Source organism: Haplochromis burtoni, unplaced genomic scaffold, assembly GCF_018398535.1.
Source record: "Haplochromis burtoni strain Fernald_Lab_line unplaced genomic scaffold, NCSU_Asbu1 Contig_99, whole genome shotgun sequence".
NCBI classification, from domain to species: Eukaryota; Metazoa; Chordata; class Actinopteri; order Cichliformes; family Cichlidae; genus Haplochromis; species Haplochromis burtoni.
Window position 1 is genome coordinate 2036337 of NW_024582460.1, and position 21860 is coordinate 2058196.

At 42.5% G+C, this 21860-nt stretch overlaps 1 protein-coding gene across 1 annotated transcript; it reads left to right on the top strand.

The window, feature by feature from the left end:
• The first annotated feature begins 1008 nt into the window (after positions 1 to 1008).
• On the top strand, positions 1009 to 21624 carry LOC102301767 (PH domain leucine-rich repeat protein phosphatase 1). Its single transcript, XM_005937217.3, has 17 exons — positions 1009 to 2924; positions 8471 to 8667; positions 9352 to 9477; positions 11336 to 11484; positions 13803 to 13949; positions 14580 to 14807; positions 15146 to 15348; positions 15430 to 15490; positions 15592 to 15687; positions 17043 to 17198; positions 17317 to 17517; positions 17791 to 17953; positions 18269 to 18399; positions 18490 to 18606; positions 18716 to 18910; positions 18996 to 19233; positions 19828 to 21624. Exons 1-17 carry the CDS (start codon positions 1349 to 1351, stop codon positions 20971 to 20973), a joined length of 5130 nt encoding a protein of 1709 aa, XP_005937279.1. The 5' UTR covers positions 1009 to 1348; the 3' UTR covers positions 20974 to 21624.
• The last annotated feature ends 236 nt before the right edge of the window (positions 21625 to 21860 follow it).

Consider the following 21860-nt stretch of genomic DNA (forward strand, 5'->3'; position numbering starts at 1 on the left):
CAATGTTAAATCTAAGGTATGCAAGACCCACCACTAGATAAATAGCACAATGTTTTAGCACTGATGTGGCTACTTCAGTGGATGCTTACATTTTACTCCAATAGCATTTTAAACACATATTTTTGGTGCTATTGGACACTAACAAATTTATTTCTATAGGCAGTTTCATACAGATTAAATGCATTTCATAGTGCTTTACCAGAGACTGATCACTGATCGTTATGGTAAATCGGGGTTAGGAGGACAATATGTATAATGAAAAAAACAGTACAACGACTATAACATAGTGTCGGCAATATCTCAATAATAACGTCCATTTTCCACTAGATGGTGCCAGATGACGGGTTATTGATTAATAAGACCCGTACGGCATTTAACACAAATATCATCGACAGAACAATTATAAATGTGTGTTGAAGAATTAAAGATCATTAATACCAGTAAAAAGATACTTTTACTGTTGAAAATTAACACGCCGGGTGTGTTAACACAAAATCAACTAATGTAGCTACAGTTTATGTTTCCTTCACTGGCTCCTACGAAGCGGATCGTAAAGTGAATTAGATGAAAATATTTCTGCAAATCATATAAGAACTGCAACTGGCAATCAATTCCCCTCTTTGTCCGTCTGCTGATTGTATTCTTTTGGATAGTCTTCAAAATATTGTCCGATCCTTTAATCCCTAGCTTGTTTTGTACAAAGCCTCAAACATATAATAGATTTAGAAATATTTACTTCTAAAAATAATTTCATTTCCATATTGTATTAGACAAAAAAAAAACTACATAAAGCCAAGTAAATATTTCGTAATTTCGGGATTAAAGGTTTAGGGTGTGGTGCAGAGCTTTAACTGTCAGGCTTTTTTGTTCCTTAAAAGCTAGCGTTGGAGAAAATAGGATTTTCCCCGTTATTTTAACTACGTTGACTGATCGTGAAGCTTTTCGTACGTTCACTGGGAAAATTCCGAGCATTCTGGTAGCAAGCGAATGTGTCATAATTCATATCCGATGAGACCCCGCCCTGTCCACGGTGTGCCTCTGACCATTCGTGAGCAGTCTTTACAGTAGTGGTCGCGCCAGCTTCCATGGCGACCAGCTAGAAATGCGTTTTCTCATCTCCACCAGCCGGTAAGCTCCCGTTAGAGAGCTAACGGGCGTCCGATGTCATGGGAAGATGTAGCGTACTAATTCTTTAGAGCAATTGCGCTGTACATTAGTATGCTAAGCTAATGTTGAGCCGTTTACCAGCCAGCAGTGACTAGGGCGAGCTAGCGGCTCTAAGCTAACTGCTAGCGTTTACCTGCGGGCTGCTGCTAACTACTCTACGCTGCTGTTGCAAGCTAACAGAATGGAAAGTGTGAAGGGAAACGAGTGTGGAGCGATTTCGTCTTCTTCGACACTGCAGGGAACACTTGATTCTAGCAGTGACAGTAACTCCGTGAAGCCAAGCGGATTATCGCCGCAGCACTCTGGAAAGAGACCATCTATCGGGGAGGATGACGGAGGAGGCGCAGAAGCGAAACTCTTCGGGAAGGGGCTTGCGGCCACCTCCCTTCTCCAGATTGCGATAAGGAACGGGATTTATCAAAGCCAAGTTGCCAACGCTATCGGTGGAGCGGCCAAAAACGCAACCATGTCTGTTGTGAAAACGGCCAACATTTACAGTCTGACATCGGTGAACAGTTCCACCTCGGTAAACTCTATGCTGAGCAGGAGGCGGCACAGGCACAAGAGGAATCTGTCTCTGGGGGCTCCGCCGACCACCGGTTCGACCGGAGCGTCCTCTGCGGAGGCGGCCAGCCCAGCTCCCTCATCCTCGCCGCTGAGTACCCTCAGTCTTGATCGAAAAACCTTCCTCCGACAGAAGCAGTCGAAGCAGCTTCAGGCCTCTGATAAAACATGGGTGAGATCGGACCTCCGGCGGGGTTGCATTCACGTCCACGACTGGCTCACGCCCTCCTACCCGCGACCAGTGCTGTGTACAGTGGACACTACTTCTAAAGAGGTAGCCTGTAAGCTCGAAGGAAGTAAAGCTGGGGCTGTGTTGAGAATTAACTGCAAACCTACTGCTTTAAGTGACCTCAACGATCTTTGTAAAGATACTAATGGCCATGCTGATGACACGAAAAGTCTCAGTGACAGTGTGGATATTAAAAATCTCCAAAGTGAGGAGAATGAACTCACAAAAAATGTGGAACTGCCTTCTAACTTGCTACTTGATGACAAAACTGCTAGTAATTCTTCATCTGAGGTCTACCTGAATGACATTGGCGTGGATTTGAGTACTGGAGACTGTTATGGAGTCTACTCAGGCTCTGACATAGAGAGCAGCACCTGTGAGGACTTCAGTGCAGGGGGACCAAGAAGCATGGAGCACGGGGACTCACTCAGCGATGGGTTGGGTTTGGGCACCGACTCTTCTGTGCTGAGCCCAAACTGTGACAGCGCTCCAGAGGGACCTGACCCATTTGAGAGCTCCTCTGATGAAACAGACCTCATCTCTTCTCCCTCACATTCAGCTATCTCTCTCTCAGACATCCCCAAGACTTCAAACCAATCCGCAAGACCAAATGTTGACACTGAAGCTGGGGCTGGTGACCACACAGATACACACATATTAATCAAACCTCCTTCTAAATGCTCCAGCAGCTCACAGGCTCGCCCTCTGACCAGCCAAGCTTCTGTCCAGCCTGAACAAGAGGTCCCTGGGGGGAGCAGAGGATGGCTTGAGCCCATCAATACAAGCCCAATGCCGGCCCTCTACATCCAGTTGCACGGTGGAGCTGTGAGGCGGCTTGGGGATGATGAAAGACCTCTGCAGATCTTAAATGAGTACCTCACTAATCTGGGGTTTGAAGATCCATGGCGAGTGCAGGAGGAGGGCATGAATCCTGAAATTGGCTGCCTGATCCGCTTCTACTTTGGTGAGCACTTTATTTTTAGTGAGAAGGAAAGGCATCTTCTCTCAGTAAAGACAACAGTTGTCCCAATTCTTATTAAAACATCCTGCAGTGTTAGATGTAAGAGCACCACAAACTAATGCAAGCCACTTTAGTTGTGCTTGGCTTGTCTCTACACAGTCATTGTTCTTCTGTTCTCACCATACCATGAGTGCTGTCATTATGTTTGGTCATTCAGACCGTTAAACAAGTGGATTCAATTGTCCCAGCAGCACAATAAGCTGTGTTGTGCGTGTAAACTGGGTAAGGCAGGGAGACACATCTGGAGGTAACAGGTGTACTCTGTCAGCAAAGACCAAATCCTGATGCATTATAGAATCAGTTTGTCTTCTTCCCTCTTCCTCTTGTTGTTGTTGTTATTGATAAAAGATCCTGTTTTGTCCACTGTCATGGTAAGAGGATGGAAAAACAGGGACTCTTATGGGATTAGCATTGCTGGATATTGTTTTTTGACCTCATTTTTGACCTCATCAGCAAAGGCTGCAAAATAAGAGTCGGGAGGAAATGATTGGACTTTGATATGTGCTAAAATTCCTTATATTTTAGCCCACCCCCTCCCAAAAAAGAATAATTAATTAAATAAACCATTACACATACCATTGCAACCCTCATAGACACACTCGTGACATGCTACAAAACTGGTTTCTCTGCACTCTGAAAATGCAGCTGGACAGATTCCCCTGCCCGTCATTCTCCTTTTATGTCTCACAGTAGTAACATAACACTAAATAGAGTTGTGCAGCTGACAGTGAGGGCCCTTCTATTAATTCAGGAGAGGACATTTTTGCTCTACGTTTTTGTTTTTTGTTTTGTTGTCCCGTATGTGTTTGCACAGCACGAGTTGGTTAATTCTGATGTCCCGAGCTGAGCCAAAGAAGTTTGACTCATCTGAAATCCCAGCAGCCAAATGCACATTGACATGTTGTGCTTACGCTAAGAGAAAAGTGCCCTTAGTGGAACTCAAATTTCACCTCCTCAGTGTTTCGGCTACCTCTGAGACAGTTGCAGCTGCAGGCTCCTCTTCAGCCTCAAACTGCAGCATCCAGAGGTCGCAGCTTTACTCTCCCAGACTTTACAGCCTTTTTTTTGAGTCTGAATGTCTGAGTGGCATTTCCAACTTGAAACTACAACTCTTATCCAGATTTGGCTAAAATTCAGCAACTTGACACGAGAGGTGGCTCAGGATGTCAGATGCTTTTTTTTTTTTTTTTTTTTTTTTTTTTTTTTGGACACAAGCAAGAAAAAGTTGAGGTCTAGCATCAGTAGGGTGTGGCTGTTGCCTGCTTCATGAGAGACAGGATGTTCCCCATTCAGAGAACTAGACGGACGGAAAGGGCATGTATGTGTGTGTGTATTAACAACCAACATCTTACCTCCTCCGCCTAGGAAAGGGTGGACACACACAATGCACATTCCTCAATGTTGTTTAGTGTAAACTGGGCTCTGTTCATTGTGTTCATGTTTATGTTAATTATATATAATTTTTTGGACTAGATACTGATCAATCTACCAATAATGACAACAATTTTACCAACCAATCATAAGGTTTGTTAGTTTAAACCCAACAGTTCACACAGATCTTTTTCTTCTAAAGCTGCAGGCTAATGAAATGAACTATAGTAACTCTTGGCTGTCTTCTTTTCAACATTCTGTTTCACTTTCAGAGAAACTCTTCTCCTTTATTAGGTTCTAGCTTATCTACATTTCAGTGCACCATTGGTGTCTGCAGAGTCAGACCTCACTGTTTCTGTTTGTAATGAGGAAATGCGCAGAATTTAGAAAAGGGGAAAAGGACATGTTAGTAGATCTTAATTATATGTCAGTCTCCTAAATGATTTCAAACACAAGTAATGTTGAATGATATGTTAAAATAATATTAGCTATTTTAATTATTATTATTATTTTTTTTTTAAATTTAAATATTCAAGACATGCTGCCTCCACCTTCTCTGGGATTTGCTCCCGTTTATCTGACATTTAGCAGAAAACTGAAATGTTTGGTGTGTAAAGCAGCAAATTAAGTATATAATCTTTTTCCATTGAAAGCATAACGTATTTTACAATATATAATAAGAACATATGTTATATAATGTTTTGCAGATGGCAAATGAATTGAGTTTCCTCAGATTAGGTGTGTTGCCATGGCCAGCTTTGCATTTTGCACTACAAATGTCTGCGTCAGGTTTTGAAAAGTGTAATCACACCTGAGGTGGCGTTCAGCTTGCCATTATTGCACTGTGTTTTTGTTTGATTTCGCCACACTTCAGAAGTGACATCATGGTGTCATTCTCCATCAGATGGTACTGGTACTAAAATTTTGCTGCTAATTAGGGTAGAGACGTAATTCAGTTGGTACCGTTAAAAAGTATAGAGTTTGGTAACCAACTGATGATGGATGATAAAATTTGATTTGAAAAAACTGATTGCTCCATCAGTTTAAATTGCAGATGATACAGTGACAGTGAAGTTCTGGACAACTTTTTCAGGGTTGTTGTTGTTGTTATTTCTCTTTTTGTGAGATTCTGGTTTTAGCTTTCCAGGTGTGCTGATTTTCCTCCCCTTTTTTTGGTATACTGTAGGGGGTTGGCAACCCTAGGCACGCGTGCCACAGTTGGCACATGAAGGGTTAACTGATGGCACGACCATAGCTGGACTGGCCATTGGGCATACCGGGCATTTGCTCGGTGGGCCGATGATTTTATTTTATTTTTTTTTGGTAACGGTATAAACAATGAAACGTGGTGGATTGGTGTGTAAAAATAACTCAGTTGTTTGGTGGTGGCTATCGCAGAGCTTCCACAGATTCAGTAACATTAGTAAGTGGTGGAGGCCAGCAGGTGGATGAAGGAGAGGGGAGGCAGGAGGAGGAGAGACCCGAGTAAAAAAAGTGTGTAAAGTGTGCGTGTTAGTCCCCATAGGGCAATAGTTCCTCTGCATTTAACCCATTCACCCAGTGAAGCAGTGGGCAGCCGCCAGTGCAGCGCCCGGGGAGCAGTGTGTAGGGACGGTACCTTGCTCAGGGGTACCTCAGGGTAGCCGTTCAGTGGAGTCGAACCCCCGACCTTCCGATCATGGGGCCACCACTCTACCTACTGAGCTATCCCTGCCCTCTGAGAGACAAATAACACCAGGATCCTTTTCTAAGTAGCTGACAGCTGGTAACTGTGCAGGGGCGGGTCTAGCAAAGTTTTGCCAGGGGACAAGGTTGGGCATTAACAGAGAAAGGGGGGCACAAAGAAATACTTTCTTATTCTCATTTAAAATGTCTGATAAATAATTATCTGAAGCCTACAACCAAAGTTTTTATCTGACGTAAAATGTATAGAAATCATACATATACCAACAAGATTGTACATCACTGTCACAACAGCATTTGTTTTCATTCAAAGGCTTTATGGCTTTAATACCTGGTGGGCCGGTCTTTAGTCAAGCCGGGCTGTTTTTTTTTTTTTTGTTTGTTTTTTTTTTTGTCCCAGTCCAGCCCTGGGCACGACACGCAGTGAATTAATCTGAGAAGGTGCATCAAAAAATAAATGGCCGCGCCAGCGGTGCTCATCGCAAATCAGCTCACATAGACACATTAGTTGTGCCTCTTCTTAATGACGGTATTAGCTAACAACCCAAACTACCAGATTCAACTTGTAATTGGCTAAAAATAACTTAGCCTACTGGTGAGAGGGACGTTGTTAGCTTTCCACATTCCGACACTTCAAAAGCTTCAGGAGCTTTCTGCTCAGCACAGCATCAGCACCACGGAAAGACACGGATACATCTGTAAACTCGAGACACAATGCAATTTTGGGACTTTCAGGTGTGTGGACCAATGTTTGATTTTCTGAACAAACCAGAAATCTTTAATGAGCAGCTGGATTTGTCTCGCATTAACTGGCTGAGTTAATGCCAGTTAATGCAACATCGAAGCAGCTGGAATCCATAGATGTGCGTGTTCATGGAGCTGCATTTTCACCTGCTGGACATCACTACCTGACAAGTTTGACCTTCTTCAGAACATTGCAGAGGCCTTATTGACAGTATTTGGCTCTACATATCTGTGAGCAGATTTTCTCTCACATGAGTGTCCTCAGGTAGCCGTCTGAATGCTGGACACTTGGAGACCTGTGTCTCTGAGTGGGAGACCAGAGATCACATAACATGTGTGTCTCTGTATTAACAGACATGTCATATTGGCTTAGTTTATTTTTCTTATCATTGTTGTGAGGAGACCATAAATAGCATTTGTATTTTCTGTTGTACAGTTCATTTGCTATTATGGAGTTCTTGTTATGGGTAAAAGGTGTCTTTTTTGTTTCAAAATAGCTGATAACTATTCACTGATAGCTGCCAACATCTGCGAACAAATATAATTCTATAAAGTGGTTCTATATAGTGTGTAACTGTTCATATAGCGCGTTAAATGTATTGCTAATGCAATCATATGGCACACTGACTTCTGAGGAAATTTTAAATGGCACTTGCCATCAGAAAGGTTGCCTACCCCTGCTGTAATAGATACAAACCTCAGTGTTAGTGCTGATCATGGAAAGCATACAATTGGAAGATATTGCACTGATATAGGATTTTTAAAATTGATGCCAGTGTTTGGTGATTTAAAAATCCAATATGAATATTGAGGTCTAAAGATGTAAATGATTTGATAAAGAATATAATCTCCAGCAAGGGCAGGAGTCAGTGAGTAATTCATAAGATATATTTTACATGATGATACAGTGATTCTATGATATGTTAGAACACAATAAATCATGATGTGCGTGAAGCTGAATTGGAAAAAGTAGCCCAAACGTTTAGTTTGCATGCTTGAATTAAGAGTCTAAAATAGGTTTAACAAAAAAATAAAAGATTCAGTTTAAGACTCTATATCTGACAGATTTAAATCCTTTGCACTTTACAGATTTCATTCAGTACCATTAAAGCACTGAGGTTCACTGAGGCATTACTGATGAGTCAGCTAGGGCCGGTGAAACCTAGGTGATGTTGTGTGTAAGTCACTGGAGGAGGCAGTAGGGAGGATGTAGGTGCTGGCATTGTAGGACGTTACATAACAAGGTAATCTGATTTCAGGCCTCTCAGTGGCTCAGACTCTTCATGTGTCTCCCTTTTTCTTATTCACTGGTAAGAGCATATAAAGTAACTTTGAGTTTCCAAGAATTTAAAAACCCTGGACAATGTAGTCAGTGCTTTAAAAGACCTAGAATGTATTCTGGCTTATACTGGCAAAAGTCAGCTCCAATTCATTACTGAAGCTAATTTGTGTCAGCAAAGGGTTAATGTAACAAATGATGACTGAGTGACTGCTCTCTGCCAGCCCACAGGCTATTGAGCTACAGTTCTCTTACATAACCACGCAGCTCTCACTTTGTGAAAGAGAAGACCATTGAGAGAGAGTTGATTCACAAAATCCCATAGAGCAAACAACAACAAAAAATACAGTAACCTCTATAATGCTGTTATGAAAAGTCTGTTTCTGTCATACTGTATTCTTTCCCTCCGCAGGTAAACCTCGTAGTGTGGGAGGTTCTGAGCGCGTGCAGCTGTCCGGGGTGTTTAACGTGCGGAAAGGGAAGCTGGCATTGCCCGTGAACCGCTGGTCAAAACGTCAGGTCACTCTGAGTGGAACCTGCCTCATTGTCTCGTCTGTGAAGCATGCCCACACTGGCAAGATGCACATCCTCCCTCTCATCGGAGGAAAGGTACTTTGTGAGACGTTTCATGTCTTTGACACACAACAAGCAAGTACTGTGGCTGGGTATCTGTTTATCAGGGACAAAAATACTCTGCGGTTTAGACCAGAGGTCTTTTTGTTCCTGCTGCATCAGGATCTTCTTTCCTAGGTCTTCGTTCTAGCTTAACTGCAAGCCTTTGTTGAGATTTGGATAATACTGACCTAATGAATCATTCAAGCTTAAAAAGTGTTTTCTACACATAATAGACAACTTGCCAAAGAAACAAGTTTATATTGCATCTTTAGGCATTAGTACTTGTTGCAAAAACACATCATTGGTTCCCATGTCTTCAATTGAATCTACAAAAAAAAAATCCCATAGGTGTGACAAGTGTAAAAGGGTATTTTTTTCACCAGTAAGGTGATTCCTTAGTCTCAGTGGAAGAGTGGCTGTTAAGAAGGTATTTTAATGATGGAAACAGGGAGAAAATATCTTAAAAAATATAGATGGGAAATCGGTGGCAACAAGGTATGGAGTGACGCATCCATATTTGAAATTTTTGGTTTAAATTGGAGTTCAGGAGAGAGGTACAGTTACAGCCATATGTAAAACATGGTGGAGGCTCTGTAATGGTTTAGGGCTGCATTTCATTTGAATGATGAGAATGTCATTGGAGAGATAGATACTCAATAAATGTAATTTTTAATGCAGGTGGAGGAAGTGAGAAGACACAGCCACTGTCTGGCTTTCAGCTCAGCTGGTCCCCAGAGTCAGACCTACTACATCAGCTATGACTCCTACACAGAGTACCTCCGCTGGCAGAGGACAGCCTCAAAGGTACAAAGTGCAATTGTAGTCAGAGGCACATCTGAACATTTAAACAATTTGCTGTCATCATTGCTTCTGTCTGTACTGGTTACTAGCACTAACTTGCTATGTGCTTTGTATGCAAGTGTAAATCTAAAGCTTCTCAAGTGCAGAATTGCCTTTTTGTGTTAGTATCTCTAATACTGGATATTGAGTTTCAAACTTATGGATGTGTACTCTGTCCACATTTCTAAAGAAAATACATCATTATCTGTGTGAATTTAAGGTTTGAATTTAGGATTAAAACAGTATGAAACTATGGATTTATGTGACTAGTAGACTATGTTTAAGCATTGCAGCTCATGCTTGTTGGTTCCAGAAATACTCCATAATTCCAATTTCATTAATATATAGTGGCAGAATCTGGTTTAGAGATGTTACAGGGTTAGGGTTAGCAGAGTGTTTCTGTGGGTCATACGGACCTATTTACACTTACATACCACCAAACAGTGATCACCATCTTGAGCAACACGTGTCTCAGTTACATGCTCAAAGGACAGTTAAGCACGTGAATGAGAGTAGTCAAAGATGAATCTATGAACTCATTTGGCAAATATGAGCATTAGCCTCATAGTTGACATACTTGTTGAGTGTTGTGTAAACAGGAAAAATAATTCCAGTAACACAAAACCGGTTTTGGTGTTGTACGAGCACCTTGCTTTTGTTTTTGAAAGGCTTTTGAATGTTTCCTTTAAGTGGGACCGATTCTGCTTTTCATTATTTCCTGTCACACCATTGTTACTGTTACAATATCAGAATTTATTTAATGAGTTTAGTGTGTGTACGAGTAATCAATGTGATCTAATAATAATAATAATAATAATAATAATAATAATAATAATTTTGTTTATAAAGCGCTTTCAAACAAAGTGCTGTACAGCTATTTGAAAATGAAGACATAAATAAATAAAAGTGATACGTACAAGTTAAAAACACATTAACAAGTTCAAAACATAATAAAAGTTAAAAGCAATAAAAATTTAAAGAAAAAAAAATGGCATAGAATCAAGACATGCAGGATACGGTAAACAAGTGGGTCTTCAACTTAGCTTTAAAAACCTCCACAGAGCATGCCTGCCTAATATCTTGAGGGAGGTTGTTCCACAAAAATGGGGCACGAAAAGAAAAAGCACGCTCCCCAGTAGTCTTTTTTTTCTGGCTCTAGGAACTTTTAAAAGGCCAGAATCCTGGGATGGGAAAGCACGGGATGGAACATAAAGGTGCAAAAGATCAGAGAGGTATGAAGGTGCCAAACCATTTAAAGCCTTGTAGGTGAGCAGCAGGACCTTATAATCTGCTCGAACCTGACAAGGTAGCCAATGAAAGGATTTCAGTACAGGGGTGCTCAAATTTTCCAGTTTTAGTTAAAACGCGAGCAGCTGCATTTTGCACCATCTGTAAACCTAAATACTCACACAGTTTCATACCATTTTGTTTTGTTGTTGTTTTTTTCATTAGTAAATCTTTAGTAAATATTCAGTAAATATTCCTAATATGGTCATCTCAGGTACAAAGATGGTTGTAAGCACAGCAGCCCCACTCACTATTCAAACTTTCTGTTTATGAGGGGTAGCCAATGGGAAGAAACTTAGCTGAAAAGCAGAGGAGCTAAAAGCGTGTGTTGAAAACAGAGGATTAAGGGCAGCACCAAGACCTATTATAATGAAAATAAGGATTATTGAAGACTTTGAGTGTATGTATGTTATGTAAAACTAGTTTAATAAAGTCAAAGAATAAAAATTAGTCTGAAATGAACTTAATGGATCCCGATTAAGGCTAGTTTGATGGAAGTAACTGCATGGCTGTTGTCTCTCTCTGTCTCTGTCAGATCGCCTCTCAGAGGGTGAACTCGGTGGACCTGTCATGCTGCAGCCTGGAGGAGCTGCCTGCTCAGCTGTTTTACAGCCAGGACCTTACCCACCTCAACCTCAAAAACAACTTCATGTCCCCTCACAAAGGTGTTCCAGCACTCACCAGGTCAGTTTCTCACATCAGCTCTCCTGCACACACCGATTCTCAGAGTACGTCTCTCCCTGTGCGTTTAATGATATGGCACGGGGAGGATCTGGTAGTAAACATTTTGTGTAGTTACCTCTTTTTGTGTGTGTGTGTGTGTGTGTGTGTGTGTGTGTGTGTGTGTGTGTGTGTGTGTGTGTGTGTGTGTGTGTGTGTGGTTTCGTGCATGGTTATCCATGGGTGGTGGAAGCATGATGGTTTTTGGGTGTGTGTGAGTGATTAAAAGAGAGCTGCAGCAGTGATGAGAGATTTGACGTCAGCTGTCTGGCCTCTCGGGCAGAGGGCTTCTCTGTGTTTTCCAGGTCAGATTAGGTGACGTCAGCTGCCGATGTCACGGTTTTATGAGGTTTAGCAGTCTTTCTCTGACTTTCTTTTATCTCTGGCTTCTTTTTTCCACACTACCTTCATAACAAAATATTAAGTATAATATCTTGCAAAATTGTCTTGCACAGTTTTCTTGGTGTACAAACAAGCTTTTACAAAAGCTTGATTATGAGGTCTTGAAACCCGTTTAGTATCACGGAGGAAAAACTTTCCAGGACATGAATATGAATTACATTTACTTCTTAATTACTTTTCAATTGGTTCATCGTGGAAGTTTTCATCAGTTTCTCTTATTTATTTCTCGCTTCTGCTATCATGTACAGCAGAAGTGGGAAAGTGAGGTTTGGTGCTTTCATGAATCACAGAGAAAGCACCAAACTTTAAAGTTTGTTTACACAGTGAGATGCAAGATCTAACATATCAGCTGAACAGATAAAACACTATTAACTCGCACTGTAAACTCATCAGGAAAACACTAATAAAATTTGCCTCGCTCTTTAGTCCCTTGCTTTATTCCGTTATAGTTTTTTTTGGAGGCTGTTTTTATTTTGAATTTTTAAAAATAAAAAACAAAAAGCAGGTTTTGTTTTTATAACGTCAATTAAAAAAGAAACTCACTGACTAAAACTCAGAATAAGGTAATTGTATAATGCTTTACTCTCAGCAGGGAATCAAAAAGTTGTTTTCCCCAACTGTACTTTGCCATGGTAGTGTGCTGCTCCTGAGCTTGCTCTGTTTAAATAATGGATTGATCCATATAACACCACAAACTGACTGATTATCTGGAAATGCTCTTTCATTATTTCTAGAAAATCACTTAGACCTTATTGTGCAGATAAAAGCATTCCTAGTTTTTAGAGATGTTCTCACTTTACGCTGAGCATCAAAGAGACGTGTTCTCAGCAACTGAGACTTGGTCCTTGTGTCATTTTGTTATCTTGGCAGCAATTTTAAAGACATTTGACCATTCTGTAAGCTTTGATTTGCGACGTAGAGCACGAAAACTTTTCACTTTGGATGAAAATGACAACGACAGGGGTTGCACATTGTTTTTGACATGTGCGTCTTTTCAGAATTGACAGTAGTGCAGGTGTAGTCTAAAAAAGTGTTTAGTAATAGTTTTGTGCTAATGAGGACATCAGTATGAGACAGTACAATCTCTATTTTCTTAAGTTTTGGTACAAAATTTGCATAGATAAGTAAAAATGCCCTGATCCTCAAATATAGCTTACACTTCTAGCATAAACTGTCTGCAGATTGTCTTGTAAAGTGACCAGCGTTACGTTTTATGGTAAAGTGGGTAAGTAAAGTGACCAGCACTGACAAACCTATTATGTACAGTCAGAGATTAGCAGCATTCATCTGAACAGCCTCGTTTTCCTTTCTGTCTGCCTTTATTTTGGCTTCTTGCATCCATGCCTGTCAAGGCAACATGACATCAAAACCTGAAATTTGCCTGATGGCAACCTCTACACGTCATTGTTTTGGCACAAGCATATGCATATCATGCAGTGTTTTAAGGACTGTATCCTTGCTGTGGTGGGCAGGTGAGTCTAACTAAGAAGAATGTGGGCCTGGATCAGCCTTTCACTCTGATTGCTCTGTGAACTGGATTAGGAGGAGAAGAGCGCAATGAATATAAACATTATACACAAGCTTCTTACCTGAAGCACAGGCTGCATTGTTCTGTTGAAAACTTGATACTTTGTGTCCTTGAACCTTTGTATTAGCTTCTTCTGTGCTGATTTTACTTTTTTAATCTGGCAGGTGTTATGTAAGTAATAGTTGTTCACTGTGTGTGTTTTTTGTGTTTTAAAGAAGGCCAGAGTCTTATTATAGCACAGAGATGAATATCTTTGTCTCTCTTTGTCTGGCCCTGTTCCTCTTGCCCTTCCCTCCTTCTCTCTCACACACTCTTGCTGAATACTTCTCTCTTTCTCTCCCCTTTTCTTTAGGTTTTGTAAACTGAGAAGCCTTAGTCTGTCAAATAACGCTCTGTCTGAGTTTCCTCTGGCCCTGTGTGACATCCCCTCCCTCACGGAGCTAAACCTGTCTGGAAATCGTCTCTCCTCCGTGCCTGCAGAAGTAGGAACAATGCACAAGTAAGTAAATGACGATCCAAGGTTTGCAGTTTCATAAGAATGAAGCCTAAAATGGGATGTGTCCTCACTGACCTGCATTTTGCTGACAGAGACATCAGTTTGGAGTTGTTGTTAGTACCATTACGGTACATCAGTGTTGATTAATCCATCTCTCTATTGAGCGAACAGCTGGCTGTGCACCAGACTTCTGTCGTAGAAATCTAGAGGTGTTGTCCAAGTGCCCATAGTACACAGTGACACTAACAGTGTCTCTGTGTGATGTGGGAGCTTGGAGTTTCTGCGCATATGCTGGCTTTTTTTTTTTTTTTTTTCTTTTGAAATTTTCTAGGAATTTCAAAAGGCAAAACACAATTTTTATGTCTAACTTGGAATCGGGGCTTTTATTTGGAAACAGTATTTTACTTTTAATGTAAAATACTCAGCTATGTTCCATAACTGAATATAAAGTAATATTTAAAAGTTCCAAATTAAGCTTGTTTATACTTACAGACAAGTCAGTACAAAAATGTCAGAGTCCTGTTTAGTGTCTGAAGTCTTTTCTTAACACTATATTTGCATAACATGTTTTTTACACACAGTATCTGTATTAATCACGACTAAATGCCCTTCCCTCTGTTTGGCTCTGGCCAGCCTGCAGACTCTTCTCCTGGACGGTAACCTTCTGAGTTCACTGCCTGTGGAGCTGGGCTCTCTGGAGGGCTTGACCTACCTCGGCTTATCCTTCAATTGTTTCAGCTGTGTGCCCCCTGTCCTAGAGAAACTTGGAGGGATGGAGAGACTCTGTCTGGCAGGGAACAAGCTCTCTGTCCTGGACTTGGCTGGCCTGCAGTGGCTGTCTGCTCGCTACATAGATCTCAGGTAAAAATGTCCGCGCAGTAGCTTACATTTTTAGAATTGCCAATGACAAATACTGCAGTTCTGCATGACTCCCCTTTCATGTTTGGTGGTCTTTGAAATGGCAACAAAGGTTTAATTTAGCCTTTTGAATTACAAAATAAAGACAGAGACGGTGAAGGAAGGGAACCTGTCGGTTAATTATTTTGGTCAGTCGTACTACGAATGCCTAACAACTTCTTCTCAGGTTCTGAAATGTGAAACGGGTCAGAGGTTAAAGTGTTTGTTTCTTCTGGTCCTTTCTTCCCTCTTCCTTTACTTCCCCCTTCTCTGTTCTTCTCTGTGCTGTCTGCCTCGAACAGGCTGAACCAGCTTCAGAAGGCGACAGTGGCAGATGTGGAGCAGCTGGCCCACATTGTTCATCTGGACCTGAGGGATACAGGTCTAGACGAGCTGGATGTCAGCTCTCTCTGCAAGCTGGAGCTCCTCCGCTGTGACAGAAACACTCTTGCCCTCCTCAGAGTCTGTGGCCACGCCCTCAAGGGCCTGCATGCTGCACACAACAGTACGACCACTTAATTTTTTCTAGAGAGATATTAAATCCAGAAAGATGTTCGTGCCATAAAGAATTGTGTTATGTTTTTAGAGCTGAAGCAGCTGGAGGTGCATCCTGTTCCAGAGAATCTGACTGTGCTGGATTTATCCTGGTATAAAAACTAAGAATACTTCACTGTCCTATTTACAATCTAGAAGAACAGAACATGTGCTTGTTGTAAGCTGGGTGCTGACTCTGTTTGTTTTCCTAAAGGAACAAGCTGGGATGTGTCCCCGACTGGGTGTGGGAGAGCAGCAGACTGGAAGTGCTGGACATCAGCCATAACTGTGTCACTGAGCTGCCTGTACGGTGAGCATCGCACAGACACATGATTCTTATGCTTTTCATGAAAGAACAGGTGGGGAAATGACAAAAATCAAAGTGAGGGAAAGCAGCTTGGACGTAACAGCTGATAATAATGCATCACTGGAACTTACTTGATCTTCAATGTGCCTGTGGTAAGCTTCTTAAAATATATTAAATTTCATTTAAAAAGACTTAAGAACCAAGCTTGCAAAAATTAAACTAAACTGAAGAAAGTTATTACTGAAAATAAAAACTAATGAAAAAATACAAAACTACATCTCTTTCAGGCAGTTCTTTTTTTCAAATCGTGAAACTGTATGATATTGATTGATTGATTGTATGAGGGATATCACCTAACATTTTTAGCTACAATTTAAACGTGCCCCTTAAATGTATCAAATACAATAATCATAAAGTTACTGTTTAGAAAGGAGGACAGCTAAAAGGATCCACTGACTACATGTGTCTGTGTGTCTGTGCACGTTACTTTGTTTAAAATGTGGCTGTGCAGAATGAGGAGATTGTGGGTTGCAGTTTTCTTTTCATCCAAACCACATGAGTGGCTAGAGCCTTTATCACAGGAAACCAAAGATATCAAAATGATGCATTTAAATAAAGCGCCTTGAGCTTTTCTGTGAGAACCAGTTTACATTTTTGCCGATTGGAATTCTCAAAATTTGGAAGTTTTAGCTTTTAAAAAAAATTGCCAGCTCCAATTTTACACCTCTTCAGGGGCCTGTGTTAGGGTTAAAACATGTTTTTAAAGTTTCTAATTAAAATTAGATTAGATTAGTTATTTTGCACTTATTTGTGATGATTGCAATTATGGGTAAATATGGCATTATTATCAGTGAATGTCTTCACACAGGTAGCAAAACAAACGTGTGTGTGTGAGTGAGTGAGTGAGTGAGTGAGTGAGTGAGTGAGTGAGTGAGTGAGTGAGTGAGTGAGTGTGTGTGTGTGTGTGTGTGTGTGTGAACACTGTGCTTTCAGCCATAATATGAGAACCGCTCATCAAGTCTGGCCTAAAATCACCACTTCATTTATTCAGACCTAGAGCAACACACCTGCCAAGTGTTAAGCAGATCTTATGAATAGTTGTTGAGATGGGTGAAAAACAGATGAACAGACAGATTTTCTTTCATTCGTATGATGTAATCCTGCATTCACAATCACAGTTATTTGGGTTCATTCATGCTTGATGATAGTTTCCAGCTACATGAATCTCAAGCATAGATTAATTGAATACAAAGTGAACTCATTGAACCTCCATGGGAAATCAGATGGTGCTCAGCGTGGTGGTCCCACTAACAGATGTACAGCACACACACTGAGTTGGCTGTGCTGTTTGTGTTTAGGCTGCTGTCCAGTGGGAGCCTGAGAAAGCTGCTGGCAGGCTGGAACGATGTGTGTCAGCTGGATGAGAGGCTGGAGCGATCACAGCTAGAAGTCCTGGACCTCCAACACAACCATCTAACTGAGCTCCCACACAACTTGTTCATCAAAGCGCAGAGGTGGACACATCTTGTTCTTCCCTCCTTTTGTTCTTTTCTTGTGTGTTTCTTCCCATCAGCATGTATCCGTTATTTATCTTGTACTAAATTTGTACCCTCTGTTGGAAATTCCTCCCAGCCTGCGATACCTAAATGTGTCGGCCAATAAGCTGGAGAACCTCCCTGCAGCCAGCCTATCAGAGGATGCCTTCAGCAGCCTACAAGAGCTCTACGTGACCAATAACAGCTTGACTGACAAGTGCATCTCTCTTCTGACTGGACACGGCCACCTCAGAGTGCTTCACCTCGCCTACAACCAGCTGCAAACCTTCACTGCCAGGTGAAATACTGCACCTGATATAAACTGAGCTTTAAAATGTGACCATAAAGGCTTCTTTACATCTGGACATGTTAGATTTAACTGTAGGGTTCCTTTATCATTTCCGCTCCACTATCCTCACTCACTCCACCTCTAACCACCAATTCCCACATTCCTTTGCTTTTACAAGGTGTTCTATTCCTAAGTAAATGGTACACATCCTTCATCATCCTGTATAAAATCTGAGCCTTGGTGCAGGTCATGATTACTCCTTTTTACCTCCACGTTCTGCAGTAAACTAGCTCGACTGGAGCAGCTGGAGGAGCTGGATTTGTGTGGCAACAGGCTGAGAGCGGTGCCCACGACCATTCTCAACTGTCAGCGCCTGCACACGCTCTCTGCCCACTCCAACTGTATCAGCGCCTTCCCTGAAGTCCTCCAGCTGCCTGAGATTAAGGTAAATCTTAACTTAACTCTTTTTCACCTAGTAATAGGGAGGTAGCTGTAGTGTACTAATGCCACTCACTGAATTAATGCTTACCTGCCAGAAGTATTATTTGAGAGGAGGAGGTAGCTGTGGTAATGCTAATGCTGGATAGATTATCCAGCATTACAGAACAGAAACAAAGAGAAAATAAAAGAAATGCAAAAAGAAAATTGAATTTATGCAGTTTATAAAACAAATTGGAAAAAGATGATAAATTAGACAAAAACACTTAATTTAATCTGACTCGTGTGCACATGTCAGGACTGACACTGTGTTTCTCTTCAGTGTGTTGATCTGAGCTGCAATGAGTTGACTGAGGTGACTCTGCCAGAGATCCTTCCTTCAAAACTCCAGGAGCTCGACCTCACAGGAAATCCTCGACTCAGCCTCGACCACAAGAGCCTGGAACACCTGAAGTATGACTCACTCGCATAAACACACCACCACCTGAGCTTGGGAATAAAAGAGCAACTGCCTGACCTTTCCTGTTCTCCCTCTCTCTGTAGTAATATCCGATGTCTGAGGGTGGATCCTTCACCTTCAGCTCCTTGTGTGAGTGAGAGCCAAGGAGTCCCTGCAGTCTGGAGTCATGGCTACACGGAGGCCTCTGGAGTGAAAAACAAGTCAGTCTTTCTTTGATGCTTCAGCCTTTTTTGTTTTGTTTTTTATGCCCCATCTCTGGCTTTGTGTCATTGTTCTTGTTCTAAACTGCCTCCTTCTTGCTGTTCTCAGGTTGTGTGTGGCTGCTCTGGCTCTGGACAGCTTCTGCGGCATTCATGAAGCTCTGTATGGAGTTTTTGATGGAGACAGGAATGTCGAGGTGCCTTATCTGCTGCAGTGCACCATGGGAGATGTGCTCGCAGAGGAACTTCAGAGGGGCCAGAGGCAAGAGGACTACATCATCAACACTTTCCTCACCATGCAAAGGTAAACACTGACCTCCAAACGATGTGTGATTTGGAAGGAAAACAGCCTCACCTCACTCAGGATGTTGTGTGCCCATCTCCTGCAGGAAACTGGGCACAGCAGGCCAGAGGATGGGCGGGTCAGCAGCTCTGTGTCACATCAGACATGACCCGGTAGCGTCCAGTGAGCATGGTGGCTGCTTCACTCTGAAAACTGCCAACGTTGGCAGGTGCCAGGCTGTTTTGTGCCGAGATGGCAAAGCTATGCAACTTTCACACATCCACACTGTCAAAGACGAGGCCGAGTACCAGAGGGTTCGGCAGCATAACGCTATTATCACTGAGGTAACGACACGTTTCATATGCTGCACAAAGTGCTGAAACAAGTCCATTTATCGACACCTGTGATTCTCACTTCCAGCTCCATATTTGTATTTTTGGACTCTAATAGAGTTGTTTTGCATGTTTGAAACTTTAGCCATGGTTAATATGAACAGCCAGAATTTGCATGCTTATAGTATATAAATGGATAATAGAAAATAAGAAAAAAAGCAGATTTTGGCCATTTAATGGAGCTAAATATTGTCTGGCTTAAGCTGTTCTCTGTCTTAAACCACACCAGTTTTTGGACTACTGATGGGGCGAATCTATTCACAGACTGTTTTGTAATGTTTTTTAAAATAACTGACAGTAAACTGTATTCAATTCATTTAGTTTGGTGAGACCAACAATATAGAGCACACAAATACTGAATCTAAACAGACAAAAAGAAAAATTAACTTTGGAACAAGAGAATATTGGTTTTGTTTTACAGCTTGTTACTGAAACAGTCAGCAGTCCGTTTTCAACCCTACAAAACCATAAATAAATGTCATTATTGTCGAGTTTTTTCCGGGGGGGAAATACAAATGCTTCTGTTTGTCCTTTTCCTCCCTGCAGGATAACAAAGTGAGCGGCGTAACAGACTCCACCAGGATTATGGGTTACTCCTTCCTCTGCCCATCAGTGACACCTCACCCCCATGTTTCCACGGTGGCGCTTACCCCGCAGGACGAGTTTTTTCTCCTGGGCAGCCGGAGACTGTGGGACATGTTGTCGCCCAGTGAGGCGGTGGAGGCGGTAAGGAACTTACCAGATGCTCTGGCTGCTGCAAAGAAGCTGGTGACTCTGGCTCAGAGCTACGGCTGCTCTGATAGCCTCAGTGCCGTCGTTGTGAAGCTCAGCATCACTGAAGAATGCTGCTGCTTCTGCGAGCCGCCACCGCCACCACCCAGCCCTGGCCCGGCAACTCAGCCCGGTTTACATCCTTATTCGGGAAGCAGTGATGGAAGCATTCCGCTGCCACAGCCGCCGCCCACCTCCTCAGCAACAGTGAGCGAGTTGAGCAGCGAGTTCAGCACATCTGAGATGAGCAGCGAGGTGGGATCAACGGCGTCCTCGGAGGAACCGCTGCCGCAGGCTGAACCCCCAACCTCTCACCCGAACCTCCCGGGGCGAGCTGGCACGCACAGGCCCGCCTGTAGGGGGAGCAGCTTCCACAGGCAGTTCTCTGGAGCACTGTCTGATAATGGGCTTGACAGCGAGGACGAGGAGCCCATCGCTGGTGTCTTCTCCAACGGTAGCCGTGTGGAGGTGGAAGCTGACGTCCACTGTCTCTTACGACACAACTGTGCTCAGTCTCAGCAAAGCACAGACAGCCCTCCCCCTGTCACGCTGCAGAGTGAGTCTTTGCCTCTGGCCTTCCCTTCCCCATCTGCCTCCCCCGTCCCGCCCTCCTCTCCCTACCTTGGTGGGGAGGCTCGGTCAGGAACTCTGGGCCGGAAGGCTCGAGGTAATGGCTCTGTGGCCTGTCAAGGCAGGAACCAGGACCTCATTGAGGAGGCTGCCGATGCTCCTGTCAAGAAGCAGGGGGGCTACTTCAACGCCCCTGCCCAGCCAGACCCCGATGATCAGCTCATCATTCCCCCGGAGCTGGAAGAAGAAGTCCGGCAGATCATCCAGCAACAGCAACAGCAGCTACAGACACACAGCCAGCAAGCACACAACTACCAGAATCCTGCAGACTACTTCCTCACACCCCTCTGACAGCTGCTCTCCACAACTGGAGTCAGTCTGTTTCACACAAGACCACAGAGTCTGTGAACGAGCTCAGCATTAAGTTCACTCCAAGACCTCAGAATACTCTGACCCGGCTTTGACACTGTTTCCTTACAGCTTTTGTTTTGTTTACTTCACCTTGAAACCAATGAAACTTTTCTAACACTCGTGTTGATGAAATGTTCACCTGTAAATTCATTTGTTCCACATCTTTGATTTGAAGCACTTTGCTTTGTGTTAGCCTCATTGATTTTATGTTCACTGGTACTTAGAGTCGGACCTGTCTGTTTTTTGTCTTAGAGCAGACTGTTTCTCTCCTTGCTCGCCATGGCTGATGGCCTTACAGTTACTGGGGTTAGCAAAACGGTTGGACTAACTCCCTTAGGAGTTGAATACTTTTAAGTGACCTCGTCACTGAAGCGTGCTAATGTTCTCTGAGAGAAAAAATGATTATTTGTGAAGGCTGATATTCCAGATGTTTGTTTTTCGGGGTGTGCAGAGTCTAGTGGTGCTGCAGTGGCTACATGCTGATCAGTGGTTGACAGCTTAATGAATGTTCTCCAAACAGTGTTACAGTTTTCAGCAAACCGCACAAGAGAGCTACTTTTGCTATATAATAAAGTTTTCAGATAACCAAAACATGTCGGACTTGGGTTTATCTGTTAAAATTTTGCTCATTCAGAACCGTCCACACAGTATCACTTTTATGTTTTTATGTAATAAGATTAAAACACATCTGCTTCTCGAACTTCCGGTTGTCACCTGCATACAGTCCACACATGCTCACTCATTTCTTTTAATTAATTTAACGTGTGTATGTGTATAGCTGCACTGAGAAGGTGAAATGATTGTATTTCCAGAATTCAACTTGTAGT

Excerpts from the sequence above, each read along its gene's own strand:
- LOC102301767 (XM_005937217.3), top strand. The coding sequence starts at position 1,349 with ATGGAAAGTGTGAAGGGAAACGAGTGTGGAGCGATTTCGTCTTCTTCG. Across the intron at positions 8,668-9,351 it reads TCCCTCTCATCGGAGGAAAG|GTGGAGGAAGTGAGAAGACA; the intron begins GTACTTTGTGAG and ends TTTTTAATGCAG. Across the intron at positions 15,688-17,042 it reads GTCACTGAGCTGCCTGTACG|GCTGCTGTCCAGTGGGAGCC; the intron begins GTGAGCATCGCA and ends GTTTGTGTTTAG.